General features: G+C 42.7%; 1 protein-coding gene across 1 annotated transcript; it reads left to right on the forward strand.

Moving 5' to 3' along the window:
• The first annotated feature begins 7,405 nt into the window (after nt 1-7,405).
• On the forward strand, nt 7,406-25,815 carry CALM2 (calmodulin 2). The gene is made up of 6 exons (XM_075863203.1): nt 7,406-7,508; nt 16,721-16,751; nt 17,373-17,516; nt 17,595-17,701; nt 23,090-23,225; nt 25,007-25,815. Exons 1-6 carry the CDS (start codon nt 7,506-7,508, stop codon nt 25,033-25,035), a joined length of 450 nt encoding a protein of 149 aa, XP_075719318.1. The 5' UTR covers nt 7,406-7,505; the 3' UTR covers nt 25,036-25,815.
• Nucleotides 25,816-27,298: the final 1,483 nt, after the last annotated feature.

The raw sequence follows: 27,298 nt of genomic DNA on the forward strand, positions 1-27,298 counted from the left end.
ATACTTGTCCTGCTGACTCCTCTAATCTAATTGTGGGCTGAGTGCAACGTGCTGCAGCCGTTGACTCCAGGCTCCTTATACTCTGCACTGTGCCGATTTGTAGTCAGCATTGGACCTTGTTTTAACATCTATGTAGTTTGTTCTTGTTGCATAAACCTAATAAATATATTTTTTATTTTCTATTTTCAATTTTGTGAGTTGGAAAACAGGGCTTCTTTTGCCGGCAGGCAAACCAATTTTTTCAATGTAAACATATGCCCACCAACTACAAGGGTCCTTCTTCTGTATATATTGAGATCTGGGGATTGACTTGGCCATTGCAGAATATTCCACTTCTTTGCCTTAAAATAAACTCCTGGGTTGCTTTCGCAGTATGTTTTGGGTCGATGTCCATCTGTACTGTGAAGCGACGTCCAGTCAACCTTGCTGCATTTGGTTGAATCTGAGCAGAAAGTAAATCCCTGAACACTTCAGAATTCATCCGGCTTCTTCTGTCTTCAGTCACATCATCAATAAACACTTTGGCAGCCATGCATGCCCACGCCATCACACTGCCCCCCCCCCCCCCACGCCATCACACTGCCCCCACCATGCCATCACACTGCCTCCACCATGTTTTACAGAGGATGTGGTGGCTTTGGATCATGAGCCGTTCCAAGCCTTCTTCATACTTTCTTCCTCCCATCATTCTGGTACAGGTTGATCTTAGTTTCATGCTGTTACAGAACTGGGCGTCTTCTCTAGATATTGTTTGGAAAAGTCTAATCTGGCCATTCTATTTTTGAGGCTGATTAATGGTTTGCACCTTGTGGTGAACCCTCTGTATTTGTTCTCATGAAGTCTTCTCTTTATGGTAGACTTAGATACTGATACACCTAGTTCCAGGATAGTCTTCTTCACTGGGATAGATGTTGTGAAAGGGTTTTCCTTCACAATGGAAGGGATTCTGCGATCATCCACCACTGTTGTCTTCCGTGGACGTCCAGGCCTTTTGGAGTTCACGAGATCACCAGTGCGCTCTTTTTTTTCATGAATGTACCAAACTGTTGATTTGGCCACTCTTAACATTTGTGCTGACTCTCTGATGGATTTCTTTATTTTTTTCAGCCTAATGATGGTCTGTTTCATTTGCATTGAGAGCTCCTTTGACCTCATGTTGTGGGTTTACAGCAACAGCTTCCAAATGCAAATTCCACACCTGGAATCAACTCCAGACCTTTTACCTGCTTAATTGATGATGGATTAACGAGGGAATAGCCCATGCAGCCCATTAAATAGCCTTTGAGATAATTGTCCAATTACCTTTGGTCCCTTGAAAAAGAGGAAGTTACATAATAAACAGCTGTAATTCCTAAACCCTTCCCCAAATTAGGATGTGAATAGCCTCAAATTAAAGCTGAGAGTCTGCATTTTAAGTCCATATTGATTATATAACTGTATATTCAATATGTCTTGGTAAACAGCTAAAATGCCAAAACTTGTGTCACTGTCCAAATATTTCTTGACCTAACTGTATATAGTTTATTTATCAGTCAAACATTATGTGTGTGGAGAGAGTACTTCTACAAAACAATATATTATCGGTGGATATGTTTGATATGATCAATCATCGAGGACATATTGTACTTTTTATGCAAATGACATAAAGGATTATTATCCTATATTATATGATAACAAAATATTATGCAGACAGTTTAATCATTCATATCAGGCTCTGCCCATGGGAGCTTACACTCAAAATACCTGATTCTTATCTTCACCAGCAACAGGTTCTGACACTTGTACAAGCTGAACTACATTTAATATTTTCCAACCGTATTTGTAGATACAACACATGTAACATGACTCCGTTGTACAAGATCCTGTCACAGCAGGTTGACGCCATTGTCTTCAGGTGCATGGTTTCAATGTTCACCTGTCCCATATGCTCCTATTGTATTATATACAATACAATATAAAGGGTGCATCCTTAATGGGGGGTCTATTGTGGTGGGCAATACTTACACTATTGCAACAGAATTTATTGTAACTTGCAGATTGAGGGAATGTACAAAATAATAGTTTATATTGGTTGTAATGTCTCAAATGTGATCAATGCACGATCCCTTGAGGTATACCGAGGCTTTCCTTCACCTAGGGCCACAATTCAGTTCACTGCTCTAGCCCTGTGTCTAAATACAGAGGGGCAGATTTACTAATGCTAAGATTTAACACCCTTTTACATGGGGCAATGATCAGGTAAATGAGCGTTCCCAATCATTGCTCTTTGTAAACAGGGCAGTGATCAGCTGACGAATGGGCAAACGCTCGTTCATCGGCTGATCGCATCTTTTATGTGGCCAAAAAAATTGTCTGTCGACATGATACAGATGTATGGCGATGAACAATCGTAGTAACAATCTTCTCTCCATTTCAATGGAGCAAACAAGCGCCGATTGACAAGGTGCATTGTCGATTGGTGCTCGTTTAAAGGTGATGAGCAGGGTCGAATATCTGCCCATGTAAAATCACCTTTAGGCTAGATTCACACGAACATGACCGTTTTGCGTCCACAAATAACGCAGCATTTTTCCTGCGTTGCAGCTACGTGTGCCATCAGTGTGTGTTCCGTGTGGCATCCGTTTCTAATGTCAGTGTCGGCGCACATTTTTTTATCTGCTTTTCTTTAGCAACTGGTACGTGAATCACAGACAGCATGCGGAAGACGTCCGTGTGCTGTAAGTGATTTTCACGCACTCATTGAATTCAATAGGTGCATGATCCGCAAAAACGCACCAAAATAGGTCATGCAGTGAGTTTCACAGAAAACAGAAACGCACTGCGTGAAAAATCACGCATGTCTGAATAGCCCCATTGAGATGCATAAGTCCTTGTGCTGTCCGTTGTTTTCACGCACAGCACACGGACGTATACCATGTTTGTGTGAATCAGGCCTTAGACAGAGTGAACTTAGTCCAGGCAGGCAGAAGATGCACCAAACAGTGGTACTTTATGATAAACTTGGCGCATCTTGCTAGACACGTTAGACACTTTTCTCTTCCTCGTACCACGTCTTGGTTGGATTAGTTTCTGCCAGTTTTTTGTGCCAAAATTTTGTCGGTGCATTTAATCCCCGCCCCCATCCCACTAGACTACACCCCTTTAGTCTAAGCAATGCCCCCTTGTCAGATGAGTTGTAAAAAGTGTCTAAAATAGTTCATAAATCGAACACACGGCATATGCGCTAGAATTCTGACTTAAAGGGGCTTTCCCATTGTAGACATTTATGGCAAAATATCTGATAGATGTGGGTCCAAGCTCTGGGACCGACACACACCCCTGTTAAAATGCCAGGTTTTTGTCATGTTATAAAGTCTGTACAAGATGAATCATTTCAGAACTTTTTTCACCTTTAATGTGACCCATAATCTGTAGAATTCCATTGAAAAACAAACTTAAATATTTTAGGGTAGAAAAAAATAAATAAAAATAATGTGGTTGCAAAAATATGCACACCCTTAAACTAAAACTTCGTTAAATTACCCTTAGACTTTATGACAGCATTCAGTCTTTTTGGGTAGAAGTCTATCAGCATGGCACATCTTGACTTGGCAATTTTTGCCCACTCTTCCTTTCAAAAGAACTTCAAATCTGTCAGATTGCGAGGGCATCTCCTGCGTACAGCCCTCTTCAGGTCACCACACAGATTTTAAATGGGATTTAGGTCTGGGAACTGGCTGGGTCAGTCCAAAACTTTGATCTTCTTCTGGTGAAGCCATTCTTTTATTCATTTGGAGGTATGCTTTGGGTCGTTGTGCTGAAAGGTGAAATTCCTCTTCATCTTTTTAGCAGAGGCTGCAGGTTTTGTGCCAATATTGACTGATATTTGGAAATGTTCATAATTCCCTTCACCTTGATTCATAATGCTGCCTCCACCATGCTCCATAATGCTGTCTCCACCAGGCTCCATAATGCTGCCTCCACCGTGCTCCATAATGCTGCCTCCACCGTGCTCCATAATGCTGCCTCCACCATGCTCCATAATGCTGCCTCCACCATGCTCCATAATGCTGCCTCCACCATCCTCCATAATGCTGCTTCCACCATGCTCCATAATGCTGCCCCCACCATCCTCCATAATGCTGCCTCCACCATGCTCCATAATGCTGCCTCCACCATGCTCCATAATGCTGCCTCCACCATGCTCCATAATGCTGCCCCCACCATCCTCCATAATGCTGCCTCCACCATGCTCCATAATGCTGCCCCCACCATGCTCCATAATGCTGCCCCCACCATCCTCCATAATGCTGCCCCCACCATGCTCCATAATGCTGCCCCCACCATGCTCCATAATGCTGCCCCCACCATGCTCCATAATGCTGCCTCCACCATGCTCCATAATGCTGCCTCCACCATGCTTCATAATGCTGCCTCCACCATGCTCCATAATGCTGCCTCTACCATCCTCCATAATGCTGCTTCCACCATGCTCTATAATGCTGCCCCCGCCATGCTCCATAATGCTGCCCCCGCCATGCTCCATAATGCTGCCCCCGCCATGCTCCATAATGCTGCCCCCACCATGCTCCATAATGCTGCCTCCACCATGCTCCATAATGCTGCCTCCACCATGCTCCATAATGCTGCCTCCACCATGCTTCATAATGCTGCCTCCACCATGCTCCATAATGCTGCCTCCACCATCCTCCATAATGCTGCCTCCACCATGCTCCATAATGCTGCCTCCACCATGCTCCATAATGCTGCCTCCACCATGCTCCATAATGCTGCCCCCACCATGCTCCATATTGCTGCCTCCACCATGCTCCATAATGCTGCCCCCACCATGCTCCATAATGCTGCCCCCACCATGCTTCACTGTGGGTATGGTGTTCTTTTAGTGATGTGCAGTGTTGGCTTTGCGCCAAACATACCTTTTGGAATTATGGCCAAAAAGTTCAACCTTGGTCCAATCAGACCATAACACATTTTCCCACATGCTTTTGGCAAACTTGTTGTAGGTCTTTGCAAAACATAGCTGGGCTTGTGTGTTTTTCTTTGTTAGAAAAGGCTTCCGTCTTGCCACCCTGCCACACAGCCCAGACATATGAGAAAACGGGAGATTGTTGTCACATGCACTACACAACCAGTACCTGCCAGAAAGTCCTGCAGCTTCTTTAATGTTGCTGTAGGTCTCTTTATAGCCTCCCGGATCAATTTTCGTCTTGTCTTTTCATCAAGTTTTGAGGGACGTCCAGTTCTTGGTAATGTCACTGTTGTGCCAAATGTAATTCACGTCTTGATGACCGTCTTCACTACGTTACATGGTATATCTAATGCCTTGGAAATTCTTTGGTACCCTTCTCCTGACTGATGCCTTTCAACAATCAGATCCCTTTGACGTGTTGTAAGCTCTTTATGGACCATGGCTTTTACTGTCACATGCAACAAAGAAAATGTCACGAAAATCCTAATAGAACAGCTGAACTTTATATGGGGTTACTCAATCACTTTAAATAATGGCAGCTGTGTACTGACTACTATATAACACGGATTTGAATGTGATTGGCTAATTCTGAACACAACCACTTCCCCAATTATGAGAGGGTGTTCAGACTTATGCAACCACATTATTTTTGTTTTTTATTTTTCCCCTCTAAATGATTTCAGTTTGTTTTTTCAATGGAATTGTACAGATTATAGGTGACATCAAAGGAGGAAAAAGTTCTGAAATTATTCATCTTGTACTGACTTTGTAACATGACAAAAACTGTCATTTTATCAGGGGTGTGTAGACTTTTTATATCCACTGTATATCAATAACGGGGGTCTCACGACCCCTATATCGCCTGGTGCGGCGGCCGCTGGCCACAGAATTCAGTCAGGGACTAGTAGAGAGAGGCTCGCACGTGCGCGACACTCTCTCCATTCTGTTCAAGCAGCGCTTGCTTGTTTTTTTTCCAGAACTGACATTGAACAGAATGGAGAGAGCCGTGCGCACGCACGCACGACTCTCTCTCTCTAGTCCCCTTTAATTTAAGCCCCAATTATGGTACATTTTGAATAGTAAATCTGCCCCAGAGAACCTTGTTGGTGCTCCATCTGGAGCGCGTGCCCCATTAGCACCCCCAGCTACACCCATGAACTGCAATTGCTCCCACAAAGGGCCAGTCCTGAGCCCCGTTCTCCACCTTGGAAACAGGACTCCAGGAGTCACGCCCGAATATAAGTGCGTGGTGTATCCTCACTGGCATCTGATAAATGGCTGATGCGAATCACAGAGCGGAGGCGGTAAGTAATTGTGAGCCAACTGACTGACACTTTGGCGGAATATTTAATTCTCCCTCTAGTTTAGTATTATAAGGGCACTTAAGAGATAAAAGTGACCTCGCCCGACATTCTCCACTGCAATAGATGATAATATTGATAGACAGCCACCTACAGCAGATATAAGTATATCCTCATGCACAGTAAATCCAGGTCAGATCTGGGACTGGCTCATTATCAGTTATAATATGGTGATAAATGCAATTGTTGGTTTAACATGGGGCTGCAACTTGCATAGGGGCACCACATGGTGTAGTAGAGGGGGCGGAGCAGAATATGATGGCCCTTATAAATAACGGTTGCTTTTAATATTATCGCTATGGTGTTATGGGGCGTCTATATATACCATGTTTTCTACGGCACCTCGTATACACCTGTCGGTATATATTTAACGTAAACTTCTCCAGAACATGTCAGAGGTAGAGCAATAACCATTATTATAGCACGGTAAGGCTGCACTTAACTTGCACGGTGTATTTTGAGGTGACTGAGACTCGCTTATCATATATACGTCTAATAAATGTTGATATAAGTGAACTGCTGTCCTCTCCAGCCCTGTCTATGGCGTAAAGGCTGCAGTTGACAACTGCCTGTTACATTTGGATGGCTGACACTTGAACAGCATGTATAGGTATATGTTGCCTTCATTGCTGTATTAGTACTATTAGGTTCCAGTCTCCTCCCAATTGCTGCTGCGTTTATCAGCAGCCCTCGGTGCGCATGCGTCGCTGCGACCACAGTGTGCATGTCCGAGTGACGCATTGCAGGTACGGATCGACCAATCAACGTTCAGCTCATCACACTCGCACAAGCCTCGTCAGTCTTTAGTGTACACGCGCGTTGTAAAAATAGTCCCCTGCCGCAAGCGCACCACTTGTCACATTACTAATAATCCCATATTACTAAAAGACTCAGCACTTCCGATACCAGATTAGGTGATTTTTACCGACTCTCACTACTTCTATCTTTCGTACGAGAAGTTATAGTGCGGCTCATGTGTGCAGAGAAGCCGCGCCATCACTTTTTTCGTTAGGAGGGCGGGGTTAGCGCGTTGGCGGAGGAATTCAGGGCGGAGGGAGGTGTTTATGAAGAGCGGTTGGCGGCGGTTGAAAATTAGTCCGAGTTGAGCCTGCGAGGGGTGAGGTTGTGACTTCTGAGCTGCTGCTGGAGCTGCGCGCTAATTACATCCTTTGGAAATGGTGAGTATCGCACTATGGCCGCCTTGCTTCTTTTCGGGCTTTTATCCTTCGTCAGGCTAATCTCTCGGTTTTTTTTTTTCATTTCGCTGGCTGTGCATTGTCTTGGTTTTCCCGGAGGGCTTACTGCGTAGCTGCATTAATAAATCAATGCGGAACGTGGCTTCCAATGATCGCTCAGGCAGTAATGGAGGGTGTAGGTGATCGTTACATCTTGGCTGATACCTTGTTGCTATGCTGAGGATCTGCGTCCTGTCATATATTCTCTGTAGTGGCTGTACGCGATAGACTGCAGCGTTTCTTGGGGCGCACCTGTCAATCGTCAACTACTGCAGATCCTCTGGGTGGTAGACTGCTCAGCAATGTATGTTACGCCATGTGACTGGTGTTGGGCTTAAAATCTGCTCGTTGCTGCAGGCGTTTTGGGGTTAGACCTGTCAATCATGAAACATGGCTGCTGCAGAGCTTCTTGTGTTAAGGATTGCTAGGAATAGCACAAGAGCTGCAGAACATCTTGAGGTTGATACGAAAACACAATCATGACTGCTGGTATAAGCCTGTCAATCAACGCCTGGGTTACCAGTTAGACAAAGCATTGTGGCTGCTGCAGTGCTGCTTTGGGTAGATCTGTCTCAGATCCTGTGTCTTGTCTCGGATGTGTATGACTTTATGCTAGCGATGGATCTGTATTAATGTGTGTGTGTGTGGATGCTGTAAGGGAGTTCATTCATTGGAGCTGCTGTTGAATTCATGGGCTGGGTGTTGCTCCATATCTAGTTTCCAAGCTGAGCAGGGTTTGTACAGGGCTGCTGAATAATGCCAGGGCTGCCGCATGCAGATCTCCTCCTCCCACGCCCTGCTGATGACTGACAGGCTCTTTGTATCCAGAAGTGGCATTACATAATCTCTAACAACCTATGGGAAGCTGTGTCGTTCAGTACCAGGCAGGGCTGCAGGGTAACATGTGGCCTGAGCCAAGCTGCTGTTCGCAAAGTGGCAGATTTTTTTTCGGGTGATCTGCACAGTCATTAAGTGCACCCATTGCTTTATTTGGCATTAAAGGGTTACGTGCACTATGGCCTGCATGTAAATGATCTCCCCCCCCCCCCCCCCACCCCAATAAACGGGTCTGTTCATAGGTGCCCTGGCCAAAGTTCAGGCAGGAGGTGTCGTATATCCCGTATAGGGAGTTGGCGGAGAGATTTGTTACCCAGTGACAGGAGTTGTCGTCTCCTCCCTAGATCAGGGTGGGTCCAGCCGCATTGTGCTGCAGTTTCCGGAAGGAAGGGCTCGAGTCCTGCCCATTCTGACTTGTAGATATCCCGCAGGGCAGTTCTCATGCATACTTCCATATTTAATTTTTTTTTTCTCTTGGGAACATTCCTCTAAAACTGCCTTCACTGCGCTCTATTGACTAGTCCTTACAATGTGTTAGACGCGCCCTAAAGGCTAGTCGTGTTGGCGTTTGAGTCAACGCCATTCTTCGGCACGGTGTAAAATAAAATGTTTGTGTTTTTAATACTTATTTTTGTGCTTTCACAAGCTCCATGTTATCTATGGGCTCAGTAGAGCAGAGTTGTTTAGTTTTTGTTCCGGATAGGCGTGGCACGCGGACTCTTAGTGTTCCCCTGTCTGACATAACCGGTCCTCCCTACTGTAGCGGAGCGTGTAGAATAAGTGTCAGGGTTGGCTCTTCGTTTTCTTTGTAAGGGGCACTGCTAGGTTTACTGCGCCAGACTACCACAAGTATTGAGCTTAATGGATACCTGGCTCTGAAGACTGCTAGCGAGGCTGATCGGTTTGGTTTTACTGAATAGTGGAGCAAAGTTTTGCTTCCCCCTCTGTTTTATTGCTATGAGCCCAGATATTTAGACATGGCACCTTGCCAACTTGTGGTTCACATCCCATTGTGGGCATTGGCAGTTGCATGCATGTAGGGTATAAGACTGAAATGGGCAGGTCTTGCCAGGTAACGGTGTTGAAGAAAAGCTCTGAATGTGTAAGGTTTAGTTACGTTGATATAAAACCTTGTACGCCTTTTGTGAATAAGGCCAGCAATGCAAGCAGTGGAAGGCTTTTGTTCTGGAGCCTCTGTCCAGGCACATTGCTCTAATTGTTGCTACTTATGTAAACAGTGAAGCTGGACGTAACTATGGCAACAAGAATGACAATTGTATTTACATTACTGCCAGCATCCAGAAAATGAATGTAGCTTGTTGTAATACTTACTCCTTGTGATATGAGTCTCTGTATCTTCACGGTCAGGCTTGTAAAGGAAATTACGGTCGGGCTTCTGTTGATGGAAACCCTTGGTGTCACTTACCATGTAGATTATATTAATGTCCAAACTATGGGGTTTAAGGCATAGCAACATATAAGGGAATGGATTACAGTAATCTATGAAGCTTAGTCTTTCCCATTTAAACGGAGTGATCTACAAAAGTTCTCCCTATTGTCTCAGCAGATTGCAGGTGACCATTTATGGTAGTCTGTATTCTACCTATGGAACGGTAGGATTGCCCTCTTGCATGAAATTGCTAATGTTGCACATGGCAACCAATCCAGAGCAGGTTAGGGAATTATAGTGGTGGTCTGGTTGCTGAGACACTAAACAGTCTTGTATATGAGGCCCTGGATGTCCTGTTCTGTGCAGACTGAATTCTCTGCATTATTGCTTACTTGCAAGTACATTGACTTGGAGATTTTACATGAAAGACCTGAGTTACACTCCTTTTATGAACAGGAGCAAGTTTTTATTTAAACATGGATTTCATATTAGTTGGTAGAATGCAGGTTGCAGTTTACAGCAACCTGTATTCTGTGAATGGTGGCAGCCATGCACTTGTAACCTCTGGGATTTGAATTCCCACATCTGTATAAAGCCTCATGCACACAACACAGGCTGGGCAGTCTGTAAAAAAAAAAAAAAAAAAAGTCCTATTCATGGACTTTCTTCAGCCAATGCACCTTCCCGTAAATGTACAGCAAGTTATCTGTTGGCCATGGAAATGAATGGCTCAATAATTACAAAAAATCTGTCGTTGTGTGCATGGGGCCTTAGTTGACTATCTCAGGCAAAATTCACACAGTGGCTTGTCAATGGTATGCTCAACTAAATCCTGACAGTAACATTCAATCTGCAATGTATGTGTGGAGAATTTATACTCTTATTCACATGCTCAGGAAAATATCTGCATGGAATAATGAACATGCTACAGATTTGAACGTCCACAACATGCTCATTACAGCTGTGGATAACTTCAATAAACTACAATAGCGCTAATCCACGCATGTGCAACCAGTGGCCAACCCACAGCAAAAATGAGTTCTTCAGCTGCAGATTTTCTAAAAAAAATAAAGTCCAGTAGGTCGCCAATTGACTTGGGCATTGTCCCTCCCATGATTAGGAATGGAAATCAGCAGCTGCTGTGACACTGGCCTTCAACAGCAAATGGGAGCTGGCGTTAGCGGCCTTGGGCGAAAATAATTTCAGCTTTGAGAACATTCCATTGATAGATAGAAATGTGGGTGTCTCATTCCTTTCTATTGGCTAATGGGTTTGTGGGTGTAGGGCATTGAACTTGGTGTCTGGCTTATCTACTTACCGCAAGTTCTTTGAATAGAGGGCTAATGCTTTAGGCATAAAGTTGTAGGTTACACCTGCTGGTTTTCTATGGTTTTTTGATAAAATTGTGACAGCCAGTATGTGTGAATGTACCCGCAGGGCTATTACATTAATGGGGCTTTCATCTGACATAGGTGGCACAGCCTCGCAATATACCATCAATGTTAGATCAGTTGTGGTCTAACCACTAGAACAGTGGCAACAGTACCTCCATGTTCTGTTGGCACTGCTTGTTTTCCCAAGTGTGTGACCATTGACTATTTATTGGGCTTTGCCTAGACTCGTTGGCGTGGTGGCTTCCTAGTTCTGCTACTTTGAGTGGCAGGATTTAGTGGTTGGACCCTAGCCCATTGGATGGTGATGGCATGTCGTAACATGCTACCAATGTTTGTCCTCAGATTTCAGGAAAGGTGACATGACCTCTTTAGAGGAGTTCTGTTTTATGGGAAAGTTGCTTCTGTGGCAGATTTATTAGTTAGTCTACATTGTGCTATTCCTCTGTAATTCTGCCTAGAAATGTGTGCATAAATTGATAGTTGGGCGTTGCCAGATGGGGGTGGTACCTTCAGCACTGATTGGACTTTGTAGAGACACATCCCTTTGACTAGGGGAATAGGAACACCCAGTTGTCAATTTATTAATGAACTTCTTAAAGGAATGACCTAATAAGGCTCATTACTCATCTGATAGAACCCCTGAGGCTCCATCGCAACCACATCTGTGCTCTCCGCCACTATTTGTTCTGCTACAGCAACTGTCTATTATTTACACGTGTGATCGCTGCAGCCATTTGCTGCCCTCAGCAGTTTTGTGCTGTATACCACTGAGGCCTTTGACCAGCAATCATGTGGGTATGCTGGCTTGTTGTCCCTGCAGCACAGTAAGCCGTTGTGGGAAACTGTTGCACAGGAACACAGATCAGGTGAGTAACGCATCTTGCTTTCTGGCATTCCCACTTTGAATAGACTTCCTAAGTTAAAAGGGTTGTCTATGACCGGTCAAATGATGACTTGTCCACAGGATAGGACATCAGTATGATTGGTCAGGACCCCGCATCGATCAGCTGATCCAGATGTTTTGAATGGTATGCAGTAGTTGGAGCCAAAAGCAGATGGTTCAAACAGCTGTGTAGTGGCGGTTCTGCAGAACTGCAGCTCTGCTATTTGCGTTAATGGGAGCAGTTCTGCAGAATTGCCACTATACATCAGCTTCCGGCTCCAACTACTGCATACCGTTAAAACATCTGGAGGCAGCTGGAACCGTTGATGGGTCGGACCCGCACCGATCATATACTGATGACCCAGCCTGTGGATAGGTCATCAGTTGTGGACAACCCCTTTAAAAGGGGGTCTGTATAGTTTAGGCCTTATAATACAAGTCTTATCCTATGTAATCTAGCGGTTACCTGATGCCAATGCCCAACCACTTCCAAATTTGTATCCATTTCCAATCTGTTTCAAAAGCACAGGATTGACTGATGCCCCTGGTAATGCATCCAGTGGCAACAACATTTTGGATAGGTAAAAATCCCACCTGTCAGACCTTTCTTATCCCAATAGGCGGTGTTGGACTGGCGCATTAGGCATTTGTGGGCAGACTGATTTTGAGTGGAATTTACAAATGCCTTGGTGGTGTCTTGCTAGCCGGTTCGTGATTTTTTTCCTATTTTTGTGTGGCTAAGGCCTGTTGAACTCTAAGGCTATGTTCACACGGAGTATTTTGCAGGAGGAATATCTGCCTCCAAATTCCGTTTGGAAGTTTGAGGCAGATTTTCCTCTCCTTGCACGCCGATTTTCGTGGCGTTTTTCGCCCATGGCCATTGAGCGCTGCGGGCATAAGTTATATAAAACACTGCGAAATACGCTTTCTCTGCCTCCCATTGAAGTCAATGGGAGGTCAGAGGCGGAAACGCCCGAAGATAGGGCATTTTGCTTTTTCCCGCGAGGCAGTTTTACTGCTCGTGGGAAAAAGACGCCAACGCCTCCCATTGAAATCAATGGGAGGCATTTTCGGGCCGTTTTTGCAGAGTTTTGCAACGTGGTTTCCGCGTCAAACAACTTGTCAAAATACACCGTGTGAACATAGCCTTACGCTGGGTTCACAGCTTTTTTGCAGGCAGAAAATCTGCCTCCAAATTCAGTTTGGAATTTTGAGGCAGATTTTGCACTTCATGCAGATTTTTTTTTTATTTTTTTTTATATATTTTTATTTTTACCTGCAACCATTGAGCACTGTGCGCAAAAAAACACCACGAAATATGCTTTCTCTGCCTCCCATTGATGTCAATGGGAGGTCAGAGACTTAAACGCCCGAAGATGGGGCATGTCCCTTTTTTCCGCTTGTGGGGAAAACTCAGCCTCCCATTGAATTCAATGGGAGGCATTTTCGGTCATTTGTGAATGTTTTCTGATGCGGTTTGCGTGTCAACTCCATGTGAACCTACCCTTACCTCTTGACCTGTTGGAGCTTCGAGAACTATGACGAGCAGCTCACGTAAGCTGGAGAGATAGCTGTGATGTATGTTGGGGTGCTATTATAATCCATAAGGTGTACAGAACTCAACAACTGTATCGCCATTTGCTTCCAGCCTTTCGCTTGCGTGACCACACAGTATATGTTTGGAGCATACGCAGTGCTTGGCGAGTGTGGCGTTGGCAGGATGAAATAGTGGGCTTTGTTTCCATCACTTTAACCAATCTTTATCTATTTACTTTTTTTATGCTTTTTCCTCTTAGCATTGTATTGTCTATTATAATGCCTCTTGAGGACTTGTAGTTACAGCCATGAATTTTGCTGATATTTTAATCTAGGCATATATTATTTACGTCATTGCTGGTTTAAAGATATGGTGATGTCATACTTCAACTAGGCCAACATGCATCAAGTAATCTGTCTAGGTGGAGCATACATATCTTGCCGTCTGGGCTATTCTTGAGGGGTACTGGTGGGAAGGATTCCCTTTCATTTGCATCATGAATAGGTTCTATGTATGAAATCTATGACTAGCTACAAACATTTCTCCATAAAGTGAGTCAGCTGTTTAAAATGCTTTGCTATGGTAGATGTGATGTGTACATTAATTTAAAGAGGACCTATCTCCTGGATAGTGTTTTTTTTAAATTTTTTATTTAATTTAAAGTCTTTACCCCAAAAGAATCTAGTTCTTTAAAAGAAGAGAAAAAAATAATTTGCAGTTTTGTGCACATTATGTAAATGACCCTGCACATCATAAAAGTAGTCTGAGGTGCTGGTTAGGCAGCTACCACAAACATGCCCCTGATGCCCTTCCCATAATCTTTAGTAGCATAGTATTTGATGCTGTGCCAGAGCAGGGAACTTGCGTTCTGCCTAGTCAGTTAGGGCACCTTCTCTGGCCTATTCCAGAGCTGTGATGGGCTCACTCAGTGCAAAGGATTCTTCAACTTAAGCTTTAGTCTTAGGTGAATGTAGAAGTTTTCTATGTAACTTCAGGTTTGCTTGCCATATACATGCATCATTTAGGTTGTTTTTGTTGGTAGATGAAATTTTGCTTTTCTGACTTTTTTTTTTTTTTTATATGGTTTATCCATACAAAGTGACTTTTTTTTTTTTTCTCTAGTGTTGGTTAAATGTGTTTACAAGTTTCCTTGTATCAGTCCTATAAAGCTATTGTGTATATTGTGTTTTTTTTTCTCCTTTACACCTTTTTGGACTGAAGCTAGATAAGCTTACTAGGTATATTGTTATATTACACCAACACTCCCAATTTTGGAGACCTACTTTCTTATTTAGGGGCTTTGATCCTAATGACATTGGCTTCACTTCGATAGGACTGCGGGGCAATACCAGACAGGCCACTGACTACAGTGGCTGTTTGTGGATAAAGGCTTTTTTGTTCCTAGAATTGTAACCTTGCATGCTCCTAACATCTGACCGCTTGTGTAGTGTACCATCATCTGCATTGTGGAAGGTGTCATACATCTCTGTAAAGTGAGGCCATTCTAGCCACTACTTTAGAATGCTGCTTTAACCAGGCTGATTGTAAAGAAGTATTAGAGGTTGTCCACTTGGGACGACCCCTCTGTTAGAATGGTCTGTCAGTGGCACATGTTACAGATTGTGCTGCTTGAGCCCCCAGCAATCTGCTATAATCTTTCAAGAACAGTTTTCCCTGCAGCACCACCACAGGAGAAATAGAGCATTGCATAGTTCCCACTGAAATCAATGGAGTGTTGGTAATGCATCGACAGTCCTCCACAGTGAGACTTTGTAGCCACTCTTGGATCTTGCTTATAGAGGATGATCCTGAACAGGAGAGCTTCATCTAAGAATTCATTCAGAATTCTCAAATAGTACAATAAAAAAAGTTTTTTTAAAAAAACCAGAACACCCCTCTAAGTGTTTGTAGGGATGAACTGACATTGTTCTCTATGGCTTTTTTTTTATTTTTATAATATTGGTTACATTTTGAACTTGCATTGTCTTTTAATGGTTTAATTGGTTAATGATTTTATAACTCTTTTCATAGAGGTAAAGCACTTATGTACACCTTTGCTCACTGCATGATATTGGCCTAGTGACTTGAGCTGGCTTCCATACTGAAGACCGTTTTACACCGGCCAATTATCAGCAAACTATTCATAGGACGCTCATTGACTGATTGCCCTGTGTAAACAGGGAAGCGATCAGCAGATGAATGAGCATTTGCTCGTTCATAGGCTGATTGTATTGTGTTAAAGTGAAATATTATTGTGGTCATTGGCGCATCTCCCTGTGTAAACAGTAAGCCATGATGTATGGAGACAAGCGTCAGGAGTAAGGGGCGCTCGTCCCTATACTATAGCTCCTTGCGAAATGCGTGCCGATCAACAAGTTGTCTTGTTCGTCGGTGCTTGTTTACACTGCCCAGGAAGGGCCAGTGGAAACCACGTGACAAACGTCAAATGCCTCCTGTTGATTTCAATCAGAGGCGTTTTTTTCCCACGAGCTCGTGGAAAAAAGTGACATGCCCTATCTTCGAGCTTTTACGTCTCCAACCTCCCATCGACTGCGCTTTGATTCCGTCGGAAAAACGGAAACCTGCCGGAACGCTGACCATTAGCAATGTTTCCGTCACCATTGATATCAATGGTGATTCAGTTGCGTGGTTCCACGACGGAAACCTCAGACGGAACCCCTCAACGGAAAGCGAACGCTTATGTGAGCTGGCCGCAAGTCTGGGTTAACATGTTGTGGCTTTTTTTTTTTTTTTTTTTTTTTTTTTTATATTCCCTTCCCAATCAGTTTTGCAATTAATCTGTAATTACAGACCCATTCATTTCTATTGCCCAGACACCTTCCCATATATTTAGGGCTGTAGAAGTGATCCAGAAAAATGGGACGTGTCCTTTCTTTCATGGGACTTGCTCCCATACTTTATAATGGAAGCATGACTCGCAAATATAGGTGACAGTCTCCGGCCATGCCTGTAGTAAAGGACTGTTTACGGTCATGGCCGTGTGCAGGGGGAATCTTCTAGAAATAGGAGCAAAATAAGTTTCTTTTACCTGCATATTATGAATAATGCTGAAGTTCAGATTAAAAACTTACTCACACTTCTCTTGTTTTTCAGGCTGACCAACTGACAGAAGAGCAGATTGCAGGTAAGCTTGTTCTGTCACTTCTATCATTAAGAACCACTTTGGATACATCCAGATGTAGTGGAATATTTTGCCATGGATTTACACTTTTCATTGCAAATTTTAAACTTCACACTCGGAAAAGAATGGATGTGCTGTGGTTTTGAAAATCTGCAGCGTGCTCATTTCAATTAGTGTTTAACTCCAGCCTAATGGATATTTAATACAGTTACTGCACCCAAAATGTAACCATTTACAGTAAAATAAAAGCTGCCTGAACCTGTTGGTGTAAATACTCAGATGGTAGAAGATGGTAATGCATTTTTATCTTGAGTTTTGCAAGATGATGGCCGTAGGAGGTCATCCCTCTGGCAAAGTAGTTCCCATGTGACCTTTCCTCCGCTTTCTGCAGGGACACTTTATTAGGATTGAGCATTAATATCTACCTATGATTACACATGACACTTACAGCAATGCCCTGTACTTGGAAACCTGGTATGTAAGCTGCAGGCAGTCATGGGACGATCCTTATAAACAGGCCTATACTTGTGAGATCATGTGGAAAGGGCGCATAGTACTGCCGGTGGGTGGATATGGAATGTCTATTTCTAGATGGTTTACGTAACTCCAATTTTGTTTTCTTAGAGTTCAAAGAAGCTTTTTCACTATTTGACAAGGATGGTGATGGCACCATCACAACAAAGGAGTTGGGCACAGTGATGAGGTCGCTTGGGCAAAACCCCACAGAAGCAGAGCTGCAGGACATGATAAATGAAGTAGATGCTGATGGTATGAGACGTCCTCTGTGGGTTATAGTTTAAGCTGGCAATTGGTGGTTTGTTTCTAATCCTCCCTTTTCTTCAACAGGTAATGGAACAATTGACTTCCCTGAATTCTTGACTATGATGGCTAGAAAAATGAAAGATACAGATAGTGAAGAGGAAATCAGAGAAGCATTCCGTGTTTTTGACAAGGTATCAGCAAATTATTTTTATTTTTTTTTAAAAGGCTGCCGTTACTTTACTAATATGCCAATATATTTTACTTATTACAGTATTGCCTGGCTGTTTCAGTATTTTATGGCATATCTAGTCCAACCTCAAACTTGGGTTTGAATATAGGGTAACAGGCAGATCTTAATAGTACATGGGTGAAATTTGGGTTTGGCACTGCCATGTCATGGGTGCCAGTTTAGCATGTGGGAGTTTAGTTGGAAGTATAAACAAGATGAAACTATCCGAAGGCCTTCACACAGGATGGAAGTGCTTTTTAGATTTTCTGTCTGGGTTTCTTCACACAAACTGCAGCAGATTACAGAACCAGCCATGCGGCTGAGATGCAGCAGACCATTTTCTGCACAGAGTTCTGAGCGTGCAGTGGATTTTTAGATCTGTAGCTTGCTCATCCTGTGAGATGTTTACAGCAGATTTAAGCCTTTTCAATGTAGAAGGGGTGAAATCGGCATAAATTTCTGCCAGGTGTGGCGATCCTAAAAGCATGCATGTTGGGGTCTGTTCACATCAGCGAGCCGATTCCATTCAGCCTTTCCATTGGAGGAACCGAATAACGGAAACGGTTTCTGTTTGCATTACCATTTAGTCCAATGGTAATATCTCCATTTCAGTGTTTAGTACTTATAGAATAGCTCAGTCAATGGCACTTTCAGTGAAAAAAAACAACTTTAAGGAACGGAAACAATGTAACAGAGTTGGTTACAATGGTAATGCAAATGGGAGCGATAGTTTACGGTTCATCAGTTCTTCTGACAAAGGTAAAATGGAACCTGACCGCTGACGTGAACAGGCCCTTAGAGAAACTTTCACACTTTATGGACTCGTGTTCCAACAGTGTCAGAGTTCATTTAACTTGTTGTTTTTTTTAGTGTCCGTTTATTACCAAATGTATTACTTGGTGGTAGGAGCAATTGTATCTTAAGGGTGTTCACGCGGGCTATCTTCAGACTTTTTTGGTTTGTGAACGCCACCAAACATCTGCCCATTGAAAAAACTGCATTCCGTTCCCAGTGTTTTTACGCAGCAGTTTTTAAAAACTGGCGTGTAAAAAAAACACCTTGTAAAAAGTGCATTTCACTTGAGCCATTTTTCATTGACTCAGTAGAAAAACTGCTCCAATAACAGCTGTAAATACACCGCAAAACACAAGTTGCTTAAATGGCTCAATCAGGAGCAGTTTTCCCTTAAACAGCTGAAGATAGAACTGTTTAAGTGTGAACATGGCCTAAGTCAAAAGGCTGGAGCTTCAGAGATGGCTATGCACAATCGCATAGATGTGAATGAAGACTCAAGATGTCATCTGTCAGCTTTTAGATACATATAATCTAGCTGCTTTCTCTAGAAGGATGGATCTCCTAAGACCCTGTTCACATCGGCATCGAGTCATTCCGTTGTGCTGCTTTGTCAGAGGTGCAGAACAATGGAAAACGGAAACAATCGTTCTGCTGCACTACATACAGACCATCGGATGACTGAGCTCATTGACAGTTTCCGTTGGTGTCTGCGGTCTTACCGGAAACCATAGCGCAGATCTCTGCGACAGGCACCTAACAGCCTCCAATGCAGATGTGAATCAGCCCTAATAAATATCAATTAGCAACCACATTGATTAAGTTAGTCAGCATTCGGGAGGATTGCTGTGAATTATATGGAGACAATGGGGGTCCACCAATATACTAACAGGATTTGTTAAAACAAACATTTTGACAGATACAAACCTTCACAATCAGCCAGGTTGGCTGGCAGGATTAGACGGTCACTTTCCACTGGAGTCAGTGGTTTGTAGGGAGCCTCTGGGCTCATTGCACATATTTGCATATGGTTTGTTCTGCCGGGCAGGATTGACACACCATACTGAATTTTAGTTTGCATACAGCACAATCCCACTGGTAGAAGCACCTGTCTATAAACTGTAAAGGTGAGTTTCAAGAGTTGCATTTCTCATCCTGTGTAAAGGGCTGTATTGAGAACTTGATTTCTATTAACTGGTGTCTTCTAGTGTTACTGTGTGAATACTCCAACATAGCAGAAGACTTAAAGGACTTTTCCCAGTTTTGACACTTATGGCATAGCCACACGATGTGGGTTGAGTGGGAGTCCCCTGTCCTCACCTGAGTCTGGCACATCCAGGCAGAGACTTATTCACACGAGCGTTGAGTATGTCCGCGTGATGGCTGTTAGAACAGGACGCATGTTTGTCAATGGACTTTTTACACAGCTGTTGAACTGACCGTGTGAAGGGTCTGAAATATAGAAGCTGTCCTATTATCTTCCATTTAAACAGCCCTCCATAGGCTCAAGTCTATAAGGATCTGTAAAAATAAGACCCCCCACACGGGCACCTCGGACATGAGGCACGTTTTTCACATCAGTTTCCCCACGCTCTTGTGAATCTAGCCTAAAGGTGGCTGGGATCAGAAACTGCTGAGCTGGCTGTGCTATGGTTTCCATAACTCCCATTCACTTCTATAAGGGTATGTTCACACGCTAAACAAAACTGCTGTGAAATACAGAGCCGTTCAAGGGAACACACCCCCTGATTTTCAGCCATTTAAGAATCAATCGTTTATTTTTTTTTACAGCTGTTCTACTGAACCAGTAAATGGCTCAATAAGTGACATGCACTTTTTACACTGTTTTTACGCACTTTCAAACGGCCATGTAAAAAAAAAACACCCAATCTGAACAAATCTCCATTTTCCCTTTGAAAACAATGGGCGTGTTTGGAGACGTTCAGTTTCCGTATTTTCAGCCGTTTTACGGTGCATTTACTGCCCAAAAAACGGCTGAAGATAAGCCATGTGAACATGCCTCCATTAGAGGAAGCTTAGCCGAGCGCTGCTGTCTAATCCTGAGTTTCTACTTCACAAGGTGCTGTGGCCCCTATTAAACTGGCTACTTGGAATACATATATGCATAACGCTTCAATCAATGCCATTGGTGCACAAATGGTTAACTTGCTATGTGCTTATTCAGACAAGCATTGTTAAAACCAGTTTTTTTTACAGCCTAAGGCCCAGTTCACACATTTAATGTGGAAACTTCTGAGTCTGCATAAAAAAAACATCTGAAATGGCTTTTTTTTTTTTTTTCCCCCTATGGCAGCTTTTGGCAGTTTGCTAAACAAAAACAAAAGCTGCATGCCTTCTCTTGCTGCGGTTACCTCTGACCTCCCATTGGTACCAATGAGGCAGAGAAAGCGTTTTATCGCTGCATGACGGAAAACCACATCGCAGCAAGAAATTGCAGGCAGGTCAAAATTTCTGAAGGAATTCTGTGGCAGATATTTCTGTCTGCAAAAAAGAAAAAATTGGACAGCGCCGAACTCGGACAAGTTTGCATCAGCGTTTTTCTGTTTGGATGGCGTCTGTGGGGAAAAAAATATGTTAATTGTCCCAACCCATTAAACTCTCAGGATAATTACATGACCACAAATGCCATATAGCAAAGAGCATTGACCGTCTTAAAATATTTTGTCCAAAGCTCTTAGACCCCTGATGAGTACCAGTAGCTGACACAGCGGGTCAATTTAACCCCTTAGTGACCAGCGATACGCCTTTTAACATTCGTCACTAAGGGGCCTTAGGCTAGGCTGACGCCTTCTCACGTTCGCCTAGTCTAAGTCCTGCACGGGTCTCCCGTGCAAGCTGGCACCGGGGCTCAGCTGTCTGACAGCTGAGCTCCTGCTCCAACACCCATGCCGCTACCAATAGCGACCGCGGCATTTAACTTTTTTAGAGGGAGTGCGCTCCCTCTGTCACCCATCGGTGGCCCGCGAATGCAATCGCGGGTCTCCGATGGGGTGTCATGGCAGTCGAGGGGCCTGATAAAAGCCCCCAGGTCTGCCCTGGACATATGCCTATTAGGACACGCCAGATTTACACTGACAGGCAATAATGCTCTGGTATACGAAGCATTATATCAGCGATCTGAAGATCGCACAGTAAAGTACCCTAGTGGGACTAATAAAAGAAGTAATCAAAGTGAAATAAAGATTATTAATAAAGTACAGTAAAAAAAAAAATCTTTTTCCATAAAGTGGTTTTATTTAGTAAGTGTAAAAAAATAAATAATAGTACACATATGGTATCGCTGCGACCGTAATGACTCCATTAATAAAGTTAATATATCATTTAAACCGCAAGGTGAACGCCGTAAAAAAAAACACAAACTGGAGAAATTGCAGTGAAACACATAGAACAATTTTATAATATCCCCCCCAGTTAATAAACAAAATTATATGTACCCTAAAATGGTGCTATTAAAAAAGTACAACTTATCCCGCAAAAAAAAGTCCTCATACAGCTATGTAGACGAAAAAATAAAGTTATAGCTCTTTGAATGCGACTATAGAAAAACGAATAAAATAGCTTGGTCATTAGGGCCTAAAATGGGCTGGTCACTCGGGTTAAAAGCTTGAGCTAGTTTATAGGATCTGTACCTTTTTCTATACTTTAGCAGTGCAGGTGATGGACCAGATGGTAAACCAGTTATCTAGCCAATTTCTATCACTTGCGAGCTGTTAATGCAGGACGTGTTTTCAGTGATACTGGTCTTATATGAACAGTTATAACGGTGACATGCGTGAAGTCTTCTAGTGTTGGTGTAAACGCTATAGTTATAATCCATAAATAAGCTTCAGAATTCAGTCTAAAGCTGAAATTCACTAGTGAATTGTCAAGGGTATGCAGAGGCTATTTCGGGCCATAAACAGCCCAAAAAAAGGCTGAAATCAGAAGCAGAACGCCTACAAACATCTGCCCATTGATTTCAATGGGAAACACAGCATTCTGTTCTAACAGGGCGGTGTTTTTGGTTTTTTATGCCTCATTTTCCAAAAAAAACTAAAGTGCATTTCACTACTTGAGCCATTTTTGGGGTGGTCATTCATTGACCATAGAAATACCACTCGATAAACAGCCATGAAAAATGCTAGCTTGAATAAAAAAACAGCTGAAAATCAGGAGCGGTTTTCCTTTGATATATATATATATATATATATATATATATATATATATATATATATATATATATATATATACATAGCCTGTGACTTGTGTTCTGTCAGAACTAACGCTGTTTGCTATGGTATAGTGATTTATTACACTCCAATGTATAGAAGGCTAGTTACACTTGTTTCTATTGCAGTAACCTCTCCATATGCACTTAATAAACTGGCTAATCGGTCAACCTGTTTATATTTTGGGCAGTATCTTCCCTAAATCTCCTGCTGATCAGAATCACAAATAGTAACGAATACTATTGTAACTGCGCTCACACGGGAGCTGCTAAATATGGAGTTCTTTGGCTGGGAAGCAAATCGTCTGAGCCTGTCTTTATTTTCTGTAGGATGGAAATGGCTACATAAGCGCTGCTGAACTCCGTCACGTCATGACAAATCTGGGTGAGAAATTAACGGACGAAGAGGTCGATGAAATGATCAGGGAAGCAGATATTGATGGAGACGGTCAAGTAAATTATGAAGGTGGGTTCCAGTCTAACACTTGGGCTGACATTTCTGGTGATCTCGTTTTATGGTGGATGTAAATCTAGTGACATGGGCTAAGATGCAGTTGAAAGTTTGTAGAGAACTGCAGAAGTAACTAGATCGGCAGTCCTGGTTTTAATGAAGGGATAAGGGAAACATTACAGGGTTTTATTTAAACTAAATCCATGCACAGGTAGTAAAAACCTCCACATTCCAGACCGTTCGCAATTCATTTAATTCACAATATTCTGTGATTCTTCCACAGCAAAATCCACAAATTTGCAGATTTTACCCCTTCTACATTAGAAAGCAGCGTGCGGCTATCTAATGTGGAAAATGTTCTGCAGCGTGTTTGAAATGTGTTCAGCATTCAACCACATACCTGAGATGACTACTGTATTTTCTCTACAGAAAATCTGCAGCATTTCAGGCTTGTGAATCCAGCCTTGGTGTAGTAAGGGCAAAAAATGGCATCAAAATAACATATATATATATATATATATATAATTTTTACTTTCAGCCCACATTTATACCGCATGCCCTCTGCACCAGTGATGGGTATTTACAGTTTCCATATGGCTGCACTCTAAGCGGGGGAGGGGTCTTAAGCTTCACCTATCAAATTATTTCGCTTTGGAAATGTCATTCCATTAAATTGTGTTGGACAAAGCTTTTTGGTTACAAATGATTTTGCCAAGTTGTCTTTTTTCCAATGAGTGAGAATTGTCTCCCCTGTTCCTGCTGGCTGGATGCAAATGACAAGGCCTATTAAAGAGGCTCTGTCACCAGATTTTCAAACCCCTATCTCGTATTGCAGCAGATCGGCGCTGCAATGTAGAGAACAGTAAAGTTTGTTGTTTTTTTTTCAAAAACGAGCATTTTTGGCCAAGTTATGACCATTTTTAGATTCATGCAAATGAGCCTTTAGTACAACTGGGCATGTATTGTGTGTACATCTGGGCGTTTTTTCTAGCTGGGCGTTGTGACTAGAAGTGTATGGTGCTGACGAATCAGCATCATCCACTTCTCTTCGTTACCACCCAGCTTCTGGCAGTGCAGACACACAGCGTGTCCTCGCTCATCCGACGCGATTAAGTTCCTGTGGGAGGAAGTGAGTGACGTCACAGCGTGATCTCTCGAACACGCTGTGTGTCTGAACTGCCAGAAGCTGGGTGGTAACGAAGAGAAGTGGATGATGCTGATTCGTCAGCATCATACACATCTAGTCACAACGCCCAGCTAGAAAAACAAGTAAAACCGCCCAGATGTTACACACACAATACACGCCCAGTTGGACATGACTTTAAACACGCCCAGTTGTACTTAAGAAAGGCTCATTTGCATAAATATAAAAATGGTCATAACTTGGCCAAAAATGCTCGTTTTTGAAAAAACAATAACGTTACTGTTATCTACATTGCAGCGCCGATCTGCTGCAATACGAGATGGGGGTTTGAAAATCTGGTGACAGAGCCTCTTTAACGCCACAAAGAAAGCAAATCTGTTTAGGGTATTGAAAGGGTTGAAGGTGCTCGAATACTTTAAGGCTACATTCACATGTTGAAATAGTGTGCCTGCTTTGAAACACTTTACCACAAATCACCCGTTTTGTGATGCGGCAGACAAGAACATGCAGCGAGACGGCACACGTTTTACAATGTGGTGATTGGTGACAAGGCCGCAGCTTAATAGATGTAATGGGAGAACCTGCGACATGTGATATGAAATGATTTATTACTTGGGATTTCACACTTTTTTTTTTCTCTTTTCTCTTACAGAGTTTGTACAAATGATGACAGCAAAGTGAAGATTGTACAGAATGTGTTAAATTTCTTGTACAAAGATGTTTATTTGCCTTTCTTTGTTTGTAACTTATCTGTAAAATGTTTCCCCCCCCTTACTGTCAAAAAAAATGCATGTATAGTAATTTAGAATTCCATTCATGTTTCTCATATTCCTGTCACTGTCTTGTCTTTTCCTTTTTTTTTTTTTTCTTAAACTTTTTTTTATTTGTTTTCCATGAAGTTGATCAAGTAACAAATGCTGCATGTGGCTTTACTCTGGATTTTAACAAAGCCTTTTGTGCACATGGAAGACCTTCATGAATTTGGTCACACGGGAACATCTGGGCTCTTCATTTTTAAATTACACTTTTTTTTTTTTTTTTTAATTTCCTCCCCTCCAAGTTGGATTTCTTCAAGTAACTTGTCTGCTTGTTGGAATGTGGAGTAAACAACGACTCTAACTACAGATAGTTAACAATATTGAACTTATGTTGCACTAATGCAAAGCTGGTATATCCAGATACATGTCTTGTTTTTCCTACCACCCTTCCTGCCTTTCCTACTGTATTGTTTGCTCCAGACCTGGAACATCTTCACCATGCTTACTATCTTTTTTCTCTTTTCTTTAAATGACTGGGTGAGGGGTCTACATAGCATTACCCAGCAGTGAGTTGTAAGCTCCTTCACCAGTTAAAGGTTTACTTTGGTTTATCCACTTTTCAGAAGAACCTGCTTATGGCACAATTTGCCTCAAATCCATTCCAAGTTGTATATTTGTTTTCCAATAAAAACAAAAAAGTCAATCGTGGTGGTCATTTATTGTATGTTGGGGGGGGTGGGGGTGCTAATAAACATTGTTTAAAGGTAAGCATGCACCTAATTTTATTTTTCTAGTCCCAAAATTCTGACTATTGGGTCATGTGTATGTGTGTATATATATATATATATATATATATATATATATATATATATATAATTTTTTTTATATTTTTTTTTTGCCAAAGCACAGCTCTAATCTCCTGTGTATGGGAACAATTCACTTCTGAGTTCGATGTATGCAGTGAGCGCCACCTAGTGGCAATTGCAAGCAGCATTAATTTTAGCATGTAACTTGCACTATGTGGGCAATTTTGAGTTCTATATATAACGGGTTTAGTACCTTTTTGGAGATGTTAAACTAAGCACTGAATTTGACCTACAAATGACCTGCCACATGGGGCACTTGAACCTTTGTCCAGTTATATAACAGACACATTACATAAGTAGTAAGTAATCTAGATTTTGCTGGTAAGGCATACAGTTAAGGCCCTTTTATACCTGCCGATAAGCAGGTGGTGCAGCGAGCGGCAATCAGTAAGACGCTCGTTTACTCCAGTCACACGGAGCTATGGATGGGGATGAGCAGTCTGTACTCCAATCACTCGTCTCCATACATTATCATGTCGGCAGTGCATCTCCCGGTTTACAGGGATGTGCTGCTGACAACTATACGACCAGCAGATTGAGCGCTTGCTCGTTCCCCTGTTTACACAGGGCAGCTATCAGCAACGAGCGCTCATCTGCCCAATATTCGTTCAGTGTAAAACCCCCTTCAGTCTCAAGGAACAAATTACTTTGATAAATGTGACCTCGGGCTTGTGCAGGCAAACGGTTCCACTAGTTAATGATACATCTGTGTGAGGTCTTTCAGGTCTGCTCAGTCATAGGGGCAGAATAATGGTGAATCTGTGCCACCAGATCGTCTTGCGTCTAATGTCAATGCTTTGCCACATTTGACTTGCTGGACAGAATAGTGCAGTGGAGGCTTCCAGCAGAGCCTTCAATGCAGATGTGAACAGAGCATTATATGATATAGGACAAGGAAAGAGGACGGTTTCAGCTTCAAAAGCTCAGAAGGAAGTCCTAGAGTATCCTATGGGGGGGGGGGGCACCGCTGACCATAAAGGTGCACTGTACCATTGTATGACGTGTTTCATCTGTTCTACTTCAGTGTAACCAAATGGATGGTTACACTGGTCGGTGTGTAAATTGTACGAAGCAGTAGAAGCGCTCAGGTGAGCAATATGCCGCTTTCTGAGACTTTATTGATCACGCACGCTGCTCCGCGGAAAGACTGACTACCACTTGGCATTCTTTACAAAGCTGATTAGAAACGAAGCAGCACTCCCCTTTAAGTGATCAGTGGGTGTCTCAGTGCTTGGACCCCCACTGATCAAAAAACCTGACCAGTCCGTTTTGAAGTTTAGTTACCCATGAACATGTAAGCAAGTTGATGAATTGACACAT

The sequence above is a fragment of the Rhinoderma darwinii genome, chromosome 4 (genome assembly GCF_050947455.1).
Source record: "Rhinoderma darwinii isolate aRhiDar2 chromosome 4, aRhiDar2.hap1, whole genome shotgun sequence".
Classification (NCBI taxonomy): domain Eukaryota; kingdom Metazoa; phylum Chordata; class Amphibia; order Anura; family Rhinodermatidae; genus Rhinoderma; species Rhinoderma darwinii.